The following is a 19581-nucleotide window of genomic DNA, read 5'->3' as shown; positions in this document are numbered from 1 at the left end:
TTGCCATTGGAACAGTCTCTTTAAGTAGTGAGTGCCTTGTCAGTGGAGATACTTCAAGCACAGAACATTTTTCTTATTGATTTGAACATTCTAACTATACTTAATCTCTCCTAAACAGTATCTATTTCTTTGCTCTATTGACCACAAGTTCAAATTTATTTTATTATTTAAGAAATGACTTCGCTTTTGATTCTCTTCTTTTTTTCTTTCCAATTGTACACTTGTTAGGTCTATGGGTTCTGTGGTATTTGCATTTGTAATTCAAAATTACAAAGGTATGAGTGTACTTACAGGAGCTTCTTTGGCCTGGGCAGCAACTAAAGTGAAATTTCACAATATGAAAGGCTCAGGCTGGTTTGCACAATATGTCTGGTCCTTAATCATACTTCTGTTTGGAAACAGAATAGTGCTTCTAGTTTTCAGTCACTTGTAATATCATTTCTTTCCCTTTCAGCTTTCATTCATTTCCTCTGATGTCATATTGGAAAAGATTAGGATGCCCAAAGATATTTGACCTTCCATAGGTAAATGGAACTTTATTAGCATCAAAATGCCATTTTAAGCCTATGTGAAAAAGCCAAAATGGTAACTAAACAGATATTGTTATAAGAAGTTGCTGATCTCTACCTAGACAGAAAGTGAAAATGTATGCTTCTGGCAGGGGTCACTTTGGAGTGAGAGAGCAAGGCGTGTGGTCCCCAGTGGCCTCTGTCTCATTACAAGCAAAGTTTTCCTCAGGAAGGCCCTGGCCATTCATCAGCAGCCATTGTGCTGATGTAATATCGGTAGTCATTGCCTGGGCATTAGAGTACATCCACACAGCTTGCGGGGTCCCCAGGAGGAACCCATCTGTGGGACTGTATTACAATCATGCTGGTTTTATAGATGAGTAAACAGACCTGGAAAAGTAACTCGCCCGACAAAACACACAGCTAGGACATAGGATTGGAACCCTGGCTGATTGGAACCCGAGTCTGTGCTCTCCTGATAAGGATTATAACTTTCCTAGCACTTTGGCTGGATTATGAATGCCAAGTCCTATTTTTCAACCTGGAAAAACATCAGCTAAAGATAGACAGCATCATCATCACCACCACCTACCACCACCACAACCACCAACACCATCATCACCACCACCTACTCTATCAGTTTGCTAGGACTGCCACCACGAAGCACCACAGACAACAGAAGTTTACTGTCTCAGTTCTAGAGACTTGGAGTCCAAAGCCAAGGTGTTGGCAGGGTTCGTTCCTTCTGTTTTTTTTTCTGGGTTGTCTTTTCACTTTGTTTGTTTGTTTGTTTGTTTGTTTTGACCACGCTGTGCAGCATGTGGGATCTTAGTTCCCTGACCTGGGATCGAACCTGTGCCCCCTGCATTGGGAGTGCGGAGTCTTAACCACTAGACCGCGAGGGAAGTCCCTCACTTTTTTTTTTGTTAAATTGAAGTATAATTGATTTACAGTGTTGTGTTACTTTCAGGTGTACAGCAAAATGATTCAGTTATATATCTATTATAGATATAATATATAATTATATCTATAATATATATATTCTTTTTCAGAAAGACTATATATATTCTTTTTCAGATTCTTTTCCCTTATAGGTTATTATAAAATATTGAGTATGGTTCCCTGTGCTATAGAGTAGGTCCTTGCTGGTTATCTGTTTTACACATGGCAGTGTGTATATGTTAATCCGAGACTCCTAATTTATCCCTCCCCCTGGGTTGGTACCTTCTGAGGCTGTGAGGGAGGGATGTGTTCCAGGCCTCTCTCCTTGACTTGTAGATGACCGTCTCGTCCCTGAGTCTCCTCACACTGTCTTCCCTCTAAGCATGTCTGTGTCCAAAGTTCCCCTCTCTATGCGGACACCTTCATATAGGGTGGATGAGGGTGAACCAATTGACTTAGCTTTGACCACATTCTCCACCAGCTTCCTCAGAAGCCAAAGGATCCCCAAGCCGACATCCAGGGTTGTTGGGACAGGACAGAGGAGGCGGCTGGGATGCATCAGTCACACATAGCACAGTGGTTCTCTTCATATTAGCATAGTATCATTTGGATGTTTTGGGAGTGGAGGGTAGGGATGCTTAACTCTACATTCCTACTCTGTAGGGGCACTTGGTACTCCATCACCAGAGACAGAGTCTGTGGTAACATCTTTCTACCCTCTTTTCTTCACTTCCAACTTTGGTCTTTAAATCCATCAGTCTTTAAAATTAGCCTTATCTTTTACAATGTCAATAGCTGGCAACGGATGATTTTGTGATATTTCTTCTGTCTATTCCTGAACGTATCTTGAAGATATTTCACCTGAGTTGTTGAATTCCTTTTTTTTTTAAAAAAAAAAAAAACAATATTAAATGCTAAGTTCAATTTGGATTTCAAACCACAGGAAGAAGATGTTAAAGACTTTAAGCAACCATCACAGTAATGGATCTCGGTCCGAAAAACAAGACTGAATTAGAAAATAGTGAAAATACTGAAATTCAAAGCACAGAAGAAACTGAATTAATCTATACTTGTCCAGATGAAAGAAGTGAAAAGAATCATGTTTGTTGTCTTCTCAATATCAGTGACATTACACTTGAACAAGATGAAGAAGCCAAAGAGTTTGTCATTGGAACTGGATGGGAAGAAGCAGTGAGTATTTTCTTGAGTTAGGTCTCTTGCATGTCAGTGTTTTGACACAAGCCTTTTCTTTTACCATTTTCAAAAATAGTTACTATTGCCAAAAAAAAAAAAAAATGTGTAAACGATGAAATATAGAAACCTTTTGGAACAGAGGTAGAATGTTAATGATGATAATAGCTGTACCTTTTATTGAGTATTTATGGCCACTCACTATTAGCAAGCACAGTACTGAATGCTTTACATACATCAATTCATTCACCTTCTCAATAGTTCTGTGAGGTAGGTATTATGTGAGGCATAATATTATGTGAGGCAGCCTCACTTCTTGGACAAGGATACCAAAGCACCCAAAAGGTGAAATGTGTCAAAGATCACCCAGGCAGTGGTCAAGGCAGGGCTTGAACCCAGCTCTTCTGGACTCCAGAACCCAAGCTACTTAACTTAACCCAAGCTACTTAATTCCCCAAGAGAACTGAGATTTTTATCCTGGTGGTTCTACTCAGAACCCTGTGGGTTGATTCTTAAACTATTCTTAGAATTAGTAATAGAAATACAGTTCTAAATTTAGAACTGTAAGGGAATTTGGTCTAATCCAATGATTCTCACTTGGTAGTGACACAACTGGTGGGGAGGGAGAGGGGATGCTACTGGATGTAGTGGGTAGAGGCCAGGGGTGCTGCTCCACATCCTACAATGCCCAGGGTGGCTCCCACCGCAAGAAATGGTCCAGCCTTGGGACTTCCCTTGCGGTCTAGTGGTTAAGACTCTGTCCTTCTATTGCAGGGGGTGCATGTTCGATCCCTGGTAGGGGAACTAAGATCCCACATGCCACGAAGCCAAAAAAAAAAAAAGAAATGATCCAGCCTTGTCTTACCTTGGGCTGCTGTAATAGAATACCATAGACTGGGTAGCTTAAGCAACAGACATTTATTTCTCAGTCTGAGGTCAGGGTGCCAGCATGGTTGGGTTCTTGGTGAGAGCCCTATTTCATTTTATTTTATTATTTTTTGGCTGTGCCACGCAGCATGCGGGATGCAGGATCTTTAGTTCCCCAACCAGGGACCGAGCCCTTGCCCCCTGCGGTGGAAGTGTGGAGTCTTAACCACTGGACCGCCAGGGAAGTCCCCTCCTTTTCTTATAAGGGCATTAATCCCATCACGAGGGCCCTGCCGTCTTGACCTCATCTAATACCTAAATGACCTAATACCCTAATACCTCCCAAACACCCACCTCCAAATACCATCACACTGGGGATTAGGGTTTCAACATAGAAATTTGCCGGGGGAGGGTACCCAAACATGCAACCCATAAAAAGCCCCCAATGTTGGTAGTGCCAATGTTGAGAAACCTTGATCTAATTGGTTTATTTTATAAATATGGAAACTGAGGCCAAAATAAGGCAGAGTGACTCTACCCAAGTCCACTTGACAGTTGCAAGAATGTGTGTTCAGAGCCTCCTCTGGTGCTCTCTTTACTGTATGCCCCCCCCCCCCCACCTTGTTAAGCATATATGACCTCCTATACACACACTCCCAGGTCAGGTAAGTCAAGGTGGTAGAGAGTTCTATTTAAGCATGGAAAACTTTCTAAGCTTAGAAGGTTCAGTTTACTATTCAAGGTAATTACTTTGAAATATACATCCAAGGGCTGTTGGAAAAGAATTTTCTTTTAATTGGAAAAATTGCCCCGCACCCCATGCTGAGAGTACGTTTGCTGTTCACACTCTGTCTGGTACGATCCTGCCACACCATTTCCTCCTGCCTGCTGCCTGCTACTCTTTGCTCTCTCTGCCCAGCCCCCGACCCCTGCCCACCCAGCCCTACCCCACCTCTCAGACAGCCTTGCCTCAGGAGGGGTGACTGAGGTCTGTCCCCGCCCCCTGCAAAGGCTGCCTTCCTGCAATGGCTCATGTCCCCCTGACCCTTTCTGTGCTGGTGCCAGGGACCCCTGGGCCGGCATTTAGAGGAGGACAGAGAACACTTTGCTGGTAGCAATTCGTGAGAGTTTCTTATGCTTGCAGAGCCAAGGGACCTCACAGGAGCCAGATGATGGGATGCCTCAGGGCTGCACAATGTTGACCCAGGCTGACCCAGTGCAGGAGCCTTTCCTATCACTACCCTGCTGTTTCTCCCCGTGGCAGCCTGGGGACGCCCACACCACTTGGCGGCTCTGTGGACAGTCAGGAGGGAGGCACAGTCACCTTGCACTGCAGCTGGGCTCGAAGTCCTGGCAGACATCCAGACCTTTTTGGAAACACCCAGCTTACCTGTGATACCTCACCTGTAAGGACCAAAAAGGCAAGGTGTCATTGCCCCCTGCCCTGGGACTTGGATCCCCTGCCAGGCCATCTGAACATTCCCGGAGATGTAGATCCTCTGTATCAGCCTCGGCCCAAGGCTCATGCGGGGTGCCTTTGTTTTTGGCTGCACCTTGCAGCTTGCTGGATCTTGGTTTCTGGACCAGGGATTGAACCCTGGGCCTCTGCAGTGAAAGCGCCGAGTCCTAACCACTGAACTGCCAGGGAACGCCCATGTGGGGTGCTTTTTATTTTATTTATTTATTTTTTTAAAAAGATGTATTGTTTTTATTTTATTTTATTTATTTATTTATTTTATTTATTTATTTATTTTTTATAAGCAAGCAGTGGTTTTTTGTTTTATTTATTTATTTATTTATATTTTTGGCTGTGTTGGGTCTTCGTTTCTGTGCGAGGGCTTTCTCCAGTTGCGGCAAGCGGGGGCCACTCTTCATCGCGGTGCGCGGGCCTCTCACTATCGCGGCCTCTCTTGTTGCGGAGCACAGGCTCCAGACGCGCAGGCTCAGTAATTGTGGCTCACGGGCCCAGTTGCTCCGCGGCATGTGGGATCTTCCCAGACCAGGGCTCGAACCCGTGTCCCCTGCATTGGCAGGCAGATTCTCAACCACTGCGCCACCAGGGAAGCCCTATTTTATTTTTTAATTAATTAATTTATTTTTGGCTGTGTTGGGTCTTCGTTGCTGCATGCGGGCTTTCTCTAGTTGAGGCGAGTGGGGGATACTCTTCACTGCGGGCTTCTCATCGCGGTGGCTTCTCTTGTTGCGCAGCATAGGCTCTAGGCACGCGGACTTCAGTGGCTGTGGCACGCAGGCTCAGTAGTTGTGGCGCATGGGCTTAGCTGCTTGGCGGCATGTGGGATCTTCCCGGACCAGGGATCGAACCCACGTCCCCTGCATTGGTAGGAGGATTCTTAACCAGTGCACCACCTGGGAAATCCCTGGGGTGCTTTTTAAAATCTACCTTCCCAGGAATTCCCTGACCCTTCCGAAGCCCCTCCCCTGAGTACTGGCTTAGTAGGTGGGGGTGGGCCTTGGGAATCTGGATTTTGAAAAGCAGCTCAGGTGACTCTTAGGGTCAGGCAACTGGGGAGCCTTCGCTGACTCACTTGGGCCTGTTTAACAGATTCAGAAAGACAAAAGCTCAGGGGTTGCTCCACATTTTAGGCTCCCCTCACTCAACATCCCGTTAAGCCAAAGTTGGCCTTTTCCACACACATAGCCTGGAGACAAATCCCCTTGCCTGGCTGGAGGTGGGGACCAAGCGACTTGCCTCACTCCACCAAAGCCACCATCTGGAGAGAGGCTGTCAGCCTGAGGACCTGTTAGCAAATGGGCTGGGACCCTTGCTTTTCTGCAAAAGCTGGAAAACCACCTGGGGAGCCAGGGCCGAGAGCAGTGAGGTGTGAAGCAAGCAGCATGGTCCTCTTGAAGATGCAGTGCCGACCCTGCAGCACGTGAAGGGACCGGGTGCCCGGAACAGAGGCAGAGGGAGGGGGAAGCTGGGGAAGATGTGCTCAGGCTGACTCAGCGTGCGGTGCTGGGCAGCGGCCTTGTAGCCGTCCAAGAACTGGGACTTCACTATGCTAAAGAGAATGGGTTTTTTTTGATGAGAACATAGTCAAGGCTTCAGCAGCACGGCTTTGGGAAGAGCTAGGCCTGTGGAATAAGAAAGTATTGGATGGGGCTTCCCTGGTGGCGCAGTGGTTGAGAATCTGCCTGCCAATGCAGGGGACACGGGTTCGAGCCCTGGTCTGGGAGGATCCCACATGCCGCGGAGCAACTAGGCCCGTGAGCCACAATAACTGAGCCTGCGCGTCTGGAGCCTGTTCTCCGCAACAAGAGAGGCCGCGATAGTGAGAGGCCCGCGCACCGCGATGAAGAGTAGCCCCCACTTGCCGCAACTAGAGAAAGCCCTCGCACAGAAACAAAGACCCAACACAGCCAAAAATAAATAAATAAATATTTAAAAAAAAAAAAAAAAAAAAGAAAGTATTGGACTCCTATAGCACTTACTAGACTTTTTAAAAAAGTGATGCTGCAGGCTTCCCTGGTGGCGCAGTGGTTAAGAATCCGCCTGCCAATGCAGGGGACACGGGTTCGAGCCCTGAATCGGGAAGATCCCACCTGCCATGTAGCAACTAAGCCTGTGTGCCACAACTACTGAGCCTGCGCACTAGACCCCATGAGCCACGACTACTGAGCCCTCATGCCACAACTACTGAAGCCCACGTGCCTAGAGCCCGTGCTCTGCAACAAGAGAAGACATTGCAATGAGAAACCCACCCACCGCAATGAACAGTAGCCCCCGCTCGCTGCAACTAAAGAAAGCCTGCGCAGCAAAGAAGACCCAACGCAGCCATAAATAAATAAATAAAAATAAAGTTCCCTTTAAAAAATTTAAAAAATAAAATAAAAAGGGGTGCTTCTTGACACTTATGAATTTCTAACAGGAATTTGGGGAGCTGGACACGTGAGGGGAGAGGGTGTGGAGGGTGAAGAGGGGATAATGGGAAAGGGATGTTTTTCTGCAGGGGGAGCAGAGGCTGGCCCCATCTTCAGGCCCGGGAGACAATGCTTCTCCTCACAGCCTCTCCTCGTCCTCTGCCTGGGGATGCACAGACCTTCTGAATGTGCCAGGACTTGTTGGCTGTAAGGATATGTTGAGCCTCAGTTTCCTCCTCTGTAACCTGGATATCAGAAGACCTAAATTGTAGCACTCCTGTGAGGATTAAATGAATGAATGCCAAGAGATCCTCAGCTCAGTGCCTGCAACATAGTAAAATTGTGGGAGCTATTTTTGCTTTTTTTTTTTTTAACATATAAGTTTGCCAGATTTAGCAAATGAAAACACAATACACCCAGCTGAACTTGACTTTCGGTAAACCTAATTTGTTTAAGTATATCCCGAATGCGGTCTTGTATTTTTATCTAACAGCTCTGTTTACCTGTGACCCCTGTGGCAGGGTCAGCCGGGGGACTCCGGCTGTGGCCGCGGGCATGGGGGTGCCTGGGCCATGCTGACCCTGCGTCTGCCTCTGCTGCTCTGCCTTTCCTTCAGCCCCTGCGAGCAGCAGTCTCGCGGGTGTGGTAAACAGAGCCTGCAGTACAAGAAAGCCTGGCAGGGGGGACAAGAACAAACAGTTTTGATTTCATTTGAATAATTCTGAATTTACTTTAATGCACACCTAAAAAAATGTAGAGTCAGCACATCAATGTGGCCATTTATAGATACTATCGCTTAGTATTTTCGTCTTTAAAAATACTCTTACAGATACTATTGCTTAGTATGAGGCTAAACTAGGCATGAAAAGTTAAAACTAAAACATTTAAGTCAATTTTTAGAGAAATATTGATTCAAATAGGACAGCCAAAATGGGAATGGGGCCAAAGTAGGGGCAACTGGAGTCTAGGCAGCTCAGCTGAGAGTAACACGCTGTTTTATTTGCAGGTCCGAGGCTGGGGAAGGATTTCTCCAACTGCCTGCATCTGGCCCAGGAAGAAGCTTAAAAAGGCGAAGATGGGAGAAAGTGCCAGCAGCTGTTTACTCTGTGTCAGCCTCTCCCAAGGGAGCCTGGAGGCCAGCCTTCAGTCGGAGGCGGGGAAGTTGGAGTCGGGGGCTTCAGCTCCGGCTGAGGCAGGGCCGGAGAAGGATGGAGGCAGCCTCTCCCTGACTCTGGCCACCCCCCCAGGCCCCACCTCTGCCTACCGGGAAGTTAACAAGATCTGCTTTCCCACCTACGGTCAGGGAGAGAAAAAAAGTCTGCAAATAAAAGAGTTTATTTGGTGCCTGGAAGACTGGGCCACTCCCGAGACTGTGAGGGGCAAGGACCCCGGAAGCCCCGGCGCTGACGGAAGTGCCTCCGTAGCAGACTCCTTGACTTCCAAGGCCCTTTTAGTTCTACCTGCCCTGAAGGCTTCACCCCCAAATGGCTTGGATGTGCCGGGTAAGAAAAGTCAGAACTTTTCCTTGCAGCTGGAAGAGAAGGGGCCGAGCGTGGCGAAGGATGGGCGTGTGGCTTGTGCATGTGGAGTGAAAACAGTTGACGGGACAGGTGAAAAGAGACCCAGTGAGCTGGCCAAGCACCACAGGGTGAAGGAAACGCAGCCTTTCCCCACCCCGGTGGCCCGGACATCCCTGCTGGCCGGTCCCGAGCCCTGCTGCCTGCCCTGGTCCCTCCTGCCTGAAAAACACCTGGTGTGCCCTCCCCAGCGCAACAGTGTTCGCTATCTCACCACCTTGCAGCTTGTGCAGAAACAAGGAGCGCAGAACTACAAAGCCAAATTCAAAGCCAGGGAGCCGAGACCTCCCGTGAAAATCCCACAGCGCGTTCTCACAGCGGCCAAGCCGGCAAACAGGCCCCAAACGCTGGAGACCAAAGTATTGTCAAGACCTCTCTTGCCATCCCTCACGGTGAGCAGAGTTGTTATGGCCGTTCCCACTCACAGACTCCTCTGAGTTGCCACAATATAATTCCCTGGGAGTAAGCACCGTCTGAAAGTTGTTCATCTTCTCTTCCCTCTCTCCCTCCTGCCCCAACCCCAGTCTCTTCCTCCTCCTCCTCCTCGTCTTCTCGTACACTCTTTTCTCCCCCTCTCCCCTGGTGCTTTTTTGTAGTATAATCAGGGGAAATTGAACCTCATTGCATGGGTTTTGATGTGCTCTCAAAGCCCCGATATTTATGTGTTACCTGCTACTATTGCTTAGCCATTTACAAAACGCAAACTGGTAATGCCAGTCTCAGCCTCTGCCTGACTTATCTCTGCACTGGAAGACAAGTGGATGGTGGGGAATCTGAAGGGCCTCCCTCAGGGATGCCCCCATGCCAGCCCTGAGCCAACCCGCAGGGGCTCCTTCTGCCCCCTCAACCCCAGTGCCTTAAGCCAAGGGTACTGGGCGTGTGTAGACCATATCGTTTCTTGATCTTTTGAACCTGGCAGATGTCTGTCTGTTGCCCCATTTTCTCTTGCAACAAAGATCTGCTTCAATAGAAACAATGTTATAAGAGAAAATTCCAGCCTGTGTCCAAGTGAATATCCTCTGTCCAAGGTGGCGTATCCTTATATTATGTCCATGGATGTACGGTACCCCTTGTTTCCTATATGTCCCAGATTTCATATATTATAGCCTCATGCTAGTCTCTTGTGTCTGGGAAGTTTTTCTTACCATTCTACAAAATTCATCTTGGGAGGCAGGTTACGAATAATTATTATTTTTTTAAATGTCACTGTGATTATTGTCAGCATACATGTTTCCTCCAGTCTTACCTTATAACTACTATTTGGGAACTCGACAACCCCAAACAGACAAGTATGGAATGGGGCTGTGACTTTCTTCCTTCTTCCATCTTTCCTCTCCCCTCATTTTACCCGAGTGCATATTTCCTGAAGTTGTATATAAATTAAACTTTTGTAAATGAGTTATATTTTAAATGTGAAGTGACAATGCTATGTAGAGAAATGCTCTGAAGAACCATTTTGTAATATGCATAACCATTTAGCCGCTCTGTAATTACATAGTTGGCATGTGCTTAAGGTAGGTTGTACTTGAACTCTAGGCTTTCCATCTCCTAAATGATGGGCAGACAGAATATATGACTCTATTTGTAAACATCTGCTTTCCATAACTGGTCTTTGTGATGTCTTGTCTGTTTAAGTTTAGGTTTTTTGGTTTTGTTTTGTTGGTTTGTCTTTACAAAACACCAGAAATGCAGGAGTGACTATAGTACAACTGTCACTGAAAGGCGTATTTTGCCTTTTGAGGTCGTACACTTTACAGTCTAGAAGCAGTTTTCAGGTTCTACTCATTCTTTCTTCTCTGAATGAAGAAACCATCTGGATTCATCCCCAAGAAGAGGCCCTGATTTCCCACTGTGTCTGGACAGTGGAGGTCTTGGACCCAGTACTGTTTGAGGACCCTCCAGCTCTGGCAGCCTGCCCACCTAAGTCAGTGGTTTTTCAAGCCCCTCTTTATAAGCTGCAGAATAATGAATAAGATCACTATGTAAAGCAGTCAAAAGTGTTTGATTGGGAGGGAAAAAGTATCCACCAGTATGAGGGACAAAGCCCACCTGCTCAGCCCAGATGTACTTCCCTGTTGAGATCTTGAGGCAATTTGAACTGATCCAAGTTACAACATAATGTTTTTTTCTTAAGAAAAACTCATTTGTTGAGATAAGGGTTATAAATTCTATAGCTTTGGGGGTAAACATATAATAATTTAGAATTGAGGAGAGCCAGTTGGAACAAAGGAAGGGCCAAATTTAAAGGTTTGTAGTATCTTTTTTGAGCAAATAATTTGGTCAACGAAATGTTGACTAGAAGATCCCTCTGTGAATAGATAAGAATGCTTTGCATTTGGCATCTTTTTCTTTAGGTAATTATTCCAGTACCTGTTAAAGGCCCTCTGGGATCTTATCTGTGTTAGCTGTGGTTTAAATTGTTTCTCTGCGGATAGTCACTCTAGGCCTTGTCCCAATTTCTATTCAGATTAAATCAGGACATCCCAAACTGGTCTTTGATGTCCAAGTTTAGATAAAGGCTAAATGTTGACTAGAATGCAGTCCCCCTTAGAGTTCTAGGTCACTAACAAAAATCCTGCCATTTTAAGGAGTTAAGCATGTTATAATTCAGTGCCAATGGCCCTCTTCCTACCTCCAGGTGATGATCTCAGTTAGGTTTTGGTTCCTCTAGTCCTCCCCAAACCAAGCATGGAGGGCTCTGTGTTTCACCCCTCATTCTGTTATGTTTGGCTGTCTCATTAGTAAAGCTTTCCAAACCCCTATTCTTTTTTGAAATTTAAAAAATCACCGAGTGGAACTGTGGCAGCACCCGACAGAGGGCTCCTGCAGGGCATGAGGTCAACTACTGGGTGAGGCCAGGCTGAGGTCTGGGGATGCTCCTGGGCAAGGGCAGGGCCGTAGGGGCTGGAAACCTCAGAAAGATAGAGTATAGATCTGACGGAGAGACGAGGGACAAGGCCAAGGGGAAGCCTAAATCAGAATAAGACCCGGCAACATTTGGACAAGTATGTAGGGCTTTGGCTACTCAGGGAGACTTTCCCTAATTTTTATGGTCTTTTTATTCTGGACTTTGCCCCCTATTGTGAAATTTACCTGTACTTCCAGGACCATGCTATAAAATGACTTGAACCCAGAATCAAATTTGCTTTCAACCCCTATTGTGAAATTTACCTGTACTTCCAGGACCATGCTATAAAATGACTTGAACCCAGAATCAAATTTGCTTTCAACCTCTCCCGAAGTGCCGGAGCCCCAGCCCATCTCCCTGCGGGCTCCCCCAGCTGGCCAAGCAGGCCGAGCTGCACAGATGGAGTCCTCGCATCTGGGACTTTTTGGGTGTCTGGGCTTGGGTCCAGTGCAGCCTTAGTGCTGCAGTTTAGGGGCTACGGAAAAGTCAGCTGGGGAAGAAACGGGCTCCTGTGGCTGTGATTGAGGGCAGACGAGGGTGGTCCCTGGTACCACGGGCAACACTCTCCCACTGTCTGCCAGGCTAACTGGGGCACTGGAGCCAGGAGAGATTCAGTGCTGTGCCCTTGATGCCCAGGCTAAACTCTGACCCGAGCTCCACTAGCCGGTCACACGATACAATAATTCCACTTGAATTGGCAAGGCACTGTTCTAAGAGTTCAAAGCCTCTTCTGGGTATTATCTCTTTTTATCCTGAGCAAATTCATGAGGGTCAGGGATCATTTTCTCCTGTGACCCAAGGAGAATCCAATCAACAGAGAGCTTGTGTTTAGTCAGGCCTGGTGTGCACCTCGGGCATCTGAAGGTGCCAACTTATCTCCAAGGTGAGGGAACAGCTGGGGCACTGGGTGGAAAGTATCACATAAGGCAGGAAGGAAGGCTTCAGAATGTCATTCCTTCCTGTAAGATGGGAACAATTTGACATAGGAGGTGGTGAAGATGAGGAGGTAATGTATGTAAAACAAATCAAATAGAGGTTTGATCTGTGGTTTTCCTGAACGTGGTGATCAGATCAAATACAGATAGCTGGATCATTTCCCTTTAATGAATGCCTGGCTGTTCAAAATCATCTAGAAATCCTGTGGGCACGGCCAGTTGTCATTTGGAGTCTGATGGGTCTTCACTCTTTAAAAGTCCTCAGAACTCAGTTTCCTAACTTGTCGACTCAGGGTCCTTGCTTGGGACTCCTGTTAATCCATGGGCCATCTTCATTCCCTGGCCCTTTTCCTCATCCTGTTTTGCTTGAATTTCCACTGCACCAGTCTAAACACCATTGCTCTGCAGATTTATACCATGCCTCTCATACTGATTTTGTGTCACTTTGAGGTGTTACAGCAAAAAATTTACTTTTCAAGTTTAATCTCCCAGAACAAAGCTATTGTATATCTTCCTGAATACAGTCTTAGGATAACTCCAGTGCAATAAGTAAAACTAGCACCATCATCCTTTTTCCTAGGAGCTGAGAACTAGACTTTTTTTTTTTAATAGCCCAGCTTTGCCCCTGGACATTGTTGACTCTGCTCTATAAAATGAGGGGATTAATACCTAGGGTCCTTCCTAATTCTGTCATTTTAGTGCAGTTAACTTGCCTGTAAACATTACCAGACACTCAAAATGTGAACAGTTCTTTTTGTCACAGATTTGCGATCAGATTTCCTCTGGATGCTGGCTTTTGTAGTGTGAAATTTTAAAAAAATCTAAATGAATTTCAATTTGTACATTTCAAAAGTTGTTTATAGTAAAAATCCTAAAGAGATTAAGAAAAAAAAATTTTTTTACGTAAGACTATGAGAATTCAGTTTTACTAACACATTCTTTATAAACAACGCACGTACTTTTTTTTTTTTAAGACAATTTTTTAGAGCAGTTTGAAGTTCATAGCAAAATTGAGAGGAAGGTACAGAGATTACCCATATGCCCCCTGTCGTCCCCCCCCCCCCCCCGACAGATGCACAGCCTCCCCCAGGATCAGCATCCCCAGGGTGTGGACATTTGTTACAAATGATGAACCTACGCCGACATGTCATGATCACTTAAAGCCCACAGTTTACATCAGCGTCATTCTGGGTATTGTACGTTCTGAACACACATACTTTTTTTTTTGGAAGTTTTGAATTTTATTTTATTTTTTATACAGCAGGTTCTTATTAGTTATCTATTTTATACATATTAGTGTATACATGTCAATCCCAATCTCCCAATTCATCCCACCACCACCACCCGCCCCCCACCACTTTCCCCCCTTGGTGTCCACACGTTTGTTCTCTACATCTGTCTCTATTTCTGCCCTGCAAACCGGTTCATCTGTATCATTTTTCTAGGTTCCACATATATGCATTAATATATGATATTTGTTTTTCTCTTTCTGACTTACTTCACTCTGTATGACTGTCTCTAGATCCATCCATGTCTCTACAAATGACCCAGTTTTGTTCCTTTTTATGGTTGAGTAATAGTCCATTGTATATATGTACCATATCTTCTTTATCCATTCATCTGTCGATGGGCATTTAGGTTGCTTCCATGACCTGGCTATTGTAAATAGTGCTGCAGTGAACATTGGGGTGCATGTGTCTTTTTGAATTATGGTTTTCTCTGGGTATATGCCCAGTAGTGGGATTGCTGGGTCATATGGTAATTCTATTTTTAGTTTTTTAAGGCACCTCCATACTGTTCTCCATAGTGGCTGTATCAATTTACATTCCCACCAACAGTGCAAGAGGGTTCCCTTTTCTCCACACCCTCTCCAGCATTTATTGTTTGCAGATTTTCTAATGATGCCCATTCTAACTGATGTGAGATGATACCTCACTGTAGTTTTGATTTGCATTTTTCTAATAATTAGTGATGTTGAGCAGCTTTTCATGTGCTTCTTGGCCATCTGTATGTCCTCTTTGGAGACATGTCTATTTAGGTCTTCTGCCCATTTTTGGATTGGGTTGTTTGTTTTTTTAATATTGAGCTGCATGAGCTGTGTGTATGTATTTTGGAGATTAATCCTTTGTCCGTTGATTCGTTTGCAAATATTTTCTCCCATTCTGAGGGTTGTCTTTTCGTCTTGATTGTAGTTTCCTTTGCTTTGCAAAAGCTTTTAAGTTTCGTTAGGTCCCATTTGTTTATTTTTGTTTTTATTTCCATTACTCTAGGAGGTGGATCAAAAAAGATCTTGCTATGATTTATGTCAGTGTTCTTCCTATGTTTTCCTCTAAGAGTTTTGTAGTGTCCGGTCTTACATTTAGGTCTCTAATCCATTTTGAGTTTATTTTTGTGAACACACATACTTCTTTAATGTTCCAATGGCTCAGCTGATATTGCATCCACAGCAATGCTTAAAATTCCACTCCACCAACTGGCCCTATGCCTCGGGCAGGACTTTTCAACCTTCACTGCTGGCATTTAGGAGCTGGATAATTCTTTGTGGTGGGGCTGTTTTGTGCATAGAGGGATATTGAGCAGCATTTCTGGCCTCTACCCACTAGATGCCAATAGTCTCCTGCCAGTTGTGACAATCAAGAATGCCTTCAGACACTGCCAAGTGCCACTAGGGCAAAACCGGCCCAGGTGAGGACCAGTGCTTTAGGGAATTAGTTATCTAGAATCCTAGAATTAGTTATCTAGAATGCCTCTGTTTGCTGCTTCCCTGACAACTTTACTTACAGAGCAAGCAGAAGCCCTGGCACAGAGGCAGAGGAAATGTGGGAGATGTCCTGCCTGCTTCATCCTGGAAAGCACAGGTGCTCTCAGTTTTGTCCTGGTCCTTCAGGGCCTTCTGGGGGCACCTGCCCGGTTTCCCTCCTGAAGGAAGCGACTCCGGGCCTGCTTTTCCCTGAGACCGTCTCTCTCAGAGTAACAGTAGGGCTCATTTAGCCAGCGCCAGGAAGAGCTGTTGGCATTCTCTTATCCTTCTTTTAGGAGAATGTGCGTTATTGTTTTGGCAAGGTTTTCAAGAAAATTCTAAGATGTTAAGTTGATGTATTTGCATTTAATGGCATCATTCAGAATTCTCTACTTTTTTAACCAGTACTCTCCTCAACTTCACTGCTTGTGCTAAATCACTGTGAATATTGAGAGGCAGCCAACACTATGTATGACCCTCCTCAGTAACCGCTGGAAAATCTATACTTCATGTATATGTGTGTGTGTGTGTGTGTGTGTGTGTGTATATATATATATATATACACACACACACACACACACACACACACATATGAAAATGGCTTTCTTCTCCCATTTGGCTCAAACTACAAGCCTTTCTTCCCTATGTATCTTTTAAAATGAAACAATTTCGGGCTTCCCTGGTGGCGCAGTGGTTGAGAGTCTGCCTGCTAATGCAGGGGACACGGGTTCGAGCCCTGGTCTGGGAGGATCCCACATGCCGCGGAGCAACTGGGCCCGTGAGCCACAATTACTGAGCCTGCGCGTCTGGAGCCTGTGCTCCGCAACAAGAGAGGCCGCGATAGTGAGAGGCCCGCGCACCGCAATGAAGAGTGGTCCCCACTTGCCGCAACTATAGAAAGCCCTCGCACAGAAACGAAGACCCAACACAGCCATAAATAAATAAATAAATTAATAAAAAAAAATGAAACAATTTCTCGCTTATTAAAACTTGAAAACTGCTAACTTGAAAACATAGCATAAAACTAGTCTTATTTCCAGCACCACAGGAGGGTTGGGACTATTCACTAAGTCTGTAAATGTGAAAGAACTCTCAGCAATTTCATTCGCTTTAACCTCTGTATGTGCTCTGAAGAAAAGTAGAAATCTAACTAATTTGAGATAAAAACCACTGGTCCTGATACTGTTCATGACTCTGCGAAGGCTTAGTTTCGTGGCTATTCACCCAAATCCTCATGACTGACTTTTCTAATGTAATTCCAGGAAAATGGGATGTCAGGGAGATACCATTATGGCAGCTAATGAGAGAACTTGAAATCTGAAGGCTTACTCCTTAGACAGACATCTCATTAGAGAAATGGGATTTAAATGGTTTTAAAATACACCACATCTTACCAAAAGAAAAAGAAAAAAAAACTGATACCAGCTTACAATTCATTAATAAGTACTAGACTCTCAAATATAGCTAAACAAAAACTATTACCACAAACTGAACTAAGACAATATAAACAGCTCCTAAAGCATAGTTTGCCAAAGTTGGAATGGTTTCTCAAAAAGCATACTATAGAAATCTTAATTTTTGAAGGCTCACTTTTTAAATAGGGAAAAGTCTTTGAAGAGCATTTTAAGGTTAGATATCCTTTTGTGATGTTAATTCAGATGCATTGACTCCTGCCAAATTTTTATTGCAGCACGAGCTCTATGTTTTCTGAAGTCACTAAATTTCTCATTACAGCACAGGAAAAGGAAGATAAAGTAGGAGAGGGATCAGTTTCAAATTCAGTCCTAAGCAGCAACAATGTTTGAGATGCAATCATAAAACCAAATATTTCACCTAGGACATGGAAAAAGCACTAGATCACCAGAAAGCAAAGAGTAAAAAGCTGCAAGCAGAAGCAATAAGAAGATGCCAAACTTGGAACAAGGTCTTATTGACACATAATATGCTAATCAGCTCACTCCTTTAGGCCAAAAAAAAAAAAAAGTCTTTGTTCACATAGGTAACATATGTATTTTTGAGAATAACAAAGTCACCATCATGGAGATATATTTTTTTAAACAATTTTTTATTTTCTGAAATATTTGACTATTTCACTGATAAACTAAAAAAGGATATTATTTAATTTTGTTGTTCTTTTTTGTAGCCTTTATGACCTGTAATATTAACTTGCTTGATGGTAAAGAACCAAAAGTTAATGGAAGAGCCTTGACCACGAGTTTCTCCTATGACAACCTTCACTGTTCCTGATTTTGTGGATTTAGAACAAAGTTACAAATGTGTTTATTTTGTTATTTATTAGTAAGGCAATATATAAATTTAGATTTTTTCTGAAGTTGAAAGAACTGAATGAATACTAGCCCTCTTTCAGTTTCAGCATTATAGACAATGCTCTTATTCATTCACGTACTTTGGACATTTGCTCCTTTCAAACATGCATATTTTTAAAATACAGTGCCCAAATGTGTTAATTTGAGGACACCAACAACCTGAGAGGCCTTTCCATTTGCTCTTTAGCCTGCTTCTCTCGATATGTAAACTAGTGTATCAGTGTGTCTGCTAATAAATACCTTTCACACAACTGAGAGAACCCTTTGGATTTAAGCATTGCAAAACAATGGTATTTAGTCGACTATCTTCTTGGACTATAAGAACATTAGACTAGCCGACATCTTGCTGAAAAAACTCGATTAAATTCATGTCATTTAAGTCTTTTAGATGTTGGAAGTGACCAGTAAGCCAACAGACTGACGTGTCCTCTCCTAGTGTCAAATCTAATCTGTGGCACTTTAACACACTTCAGGTGAGAACACACACATATATTGAGATATAAGGAAAATAAAACCGCATAATACTTGAGACTTCAAAGGCTTCATTCCTAAATGCCCCAAAGTTACATGTTCCTCCTACTCTTTATTAAAGAGGCTTCCGAAAACAAGTCTGAGAAGCATTTCTTTTAAGTATACACGATAGTAAGTACCCTTCAGAGTCAATATTAGATAACAAGTTTGGACTGGAACTAAGAGAAGCATTCTAAAATTGAGACTGTAAAGGATTACATGAAAATATCACCCTGTCATTAAACAACTCAACTTCACAACTAGCCTGACACTGATACATTTCCTTCCAATCAAAAGTAGCTGCAAACCGGGACGCCCCTGGTGGTGCAGTGGTTAAGAATCCGTCTGCCAATGCGGGGCACATGGGTTCGAGCCCTGGTCTGGGAAGATCCCACATGCCACAGAGCAACTAAGCCTGTGCACCACAACTACTGAAGCCTGCGTGACTAGAGCACGTGCTCCGCAACAAAAGAAGCCACCACAACGAGAAGCCCCCGCTCTCCGCAACTACAGAAAGCCTGCTCACAACAACGAAGACCCAACGCAGCCAAAAAAAAAAAAAAAAAAAACAGTAGCTGCAAACCTTACTCTGCATCTTTCAGGTAAGTCTATAAAAAATTTCTACTTTTATTTCCCTTTATCTAAAGGGACTCAAACACACTGATTTGGCTTTCCTGCTATTAGTGACTGAGCATGAGCAAAGAACTACTCATAGTCCTACCCTCTTATTTTTGCTCTTAAGCCAGAACCATATTACTTACAAAGATAAAAGACACCCCATTATGAAATGGTGACATTTGGATGAAAAATGAATCAGAGTAATTTCTTTAGAAATTATTTTTTCAAATTTCCTTTGAAAAAATTTTCCAAAAACTTAAATCATAGGGCAGTTTTTATCAAAATAAAAACTTTACATCAAAACAGCAGCTTTGGGAATTCCCTGGCGGTCCAGGGGTTAGGACTCTGTGCTCTCACTGCCGAGGGCCCAGGTTCAAAATCCCTGGTCAGGGAACTAAGATCCCACAAGCTGCATGGCGTGGCCCAAAAAAACCAGAAGTTTTGGTAATGGAATGTCTTTTCATTTTCTACTAGGAAAATTGTTAGCATATTTTCATGAACAAAGGTAAGACAGTAATGGAAATAACTAGGCACAGTCATTTCATCGTGTGACTTTCAGAAGATGATGAGTTTGT

General features: G+C 44.2%; 1 protein-coding gene across 4 annotated transcripts in view; it reads left to right on the top strand.

Moving 5' to 3' along the window:
- Window positions 1-17850, top strand: part of C19H16orf46 (chromosome 19 C16orf46 homolog) — a 29897-nt gene extending 12047 nt beyond the window's left edge. Inside the window, exons 2-4 of one of the 4 annotated variants that reach the window (XM_059903686.1) lie at window positions 2395-2642; window positions 8398-9360; window positions 17695-17850. In XM_059903686.1, the coding sequence (XP_059759669.1) occupies window positions 2433-2642; window positions 8398-9360; window positions 17695-17703 (1182 nt within the window). In that variant the 5' untranslated portion in view covers window positions 2395-2432 and the 3' untranslated portion in view covers window positions 17704-17850. Of the gene's footprint in view, window positions 1-452; window positions 525-1119; window positions 1244-2394; window positions 2643-8397; window positions 11201-17694 lie in introns of those variants that run through there. The other 3 variants (XM_059903684.1, XM_059903683.1, XM_059903682.1) reach the window with 3 other exon arrangements.
- Window positions 17851-19581: the final 1731 nt, after the last annotated feature.

Source organism: Balaenoptera ricei, chromosome 19, assembly GCF_028023285.1.
Source record: "Balaenoptera ricei isolate mBalRic1 chromosome 19, mBalRic1.hap2, whole genome shotgun sequence".
In the NCBI taxonomy this organism is placed as follows: Eukaryota; Metazoa; Chordata; class Mammalia; order Artiodactyla; family Balaenopteridae; genus Balaenoptera; species Balaenoptera ricei.
Note: the sequence above shows the minus strand (reverse complement) of the source record. Positions and strands in the feature narration are given on the sequence as shown.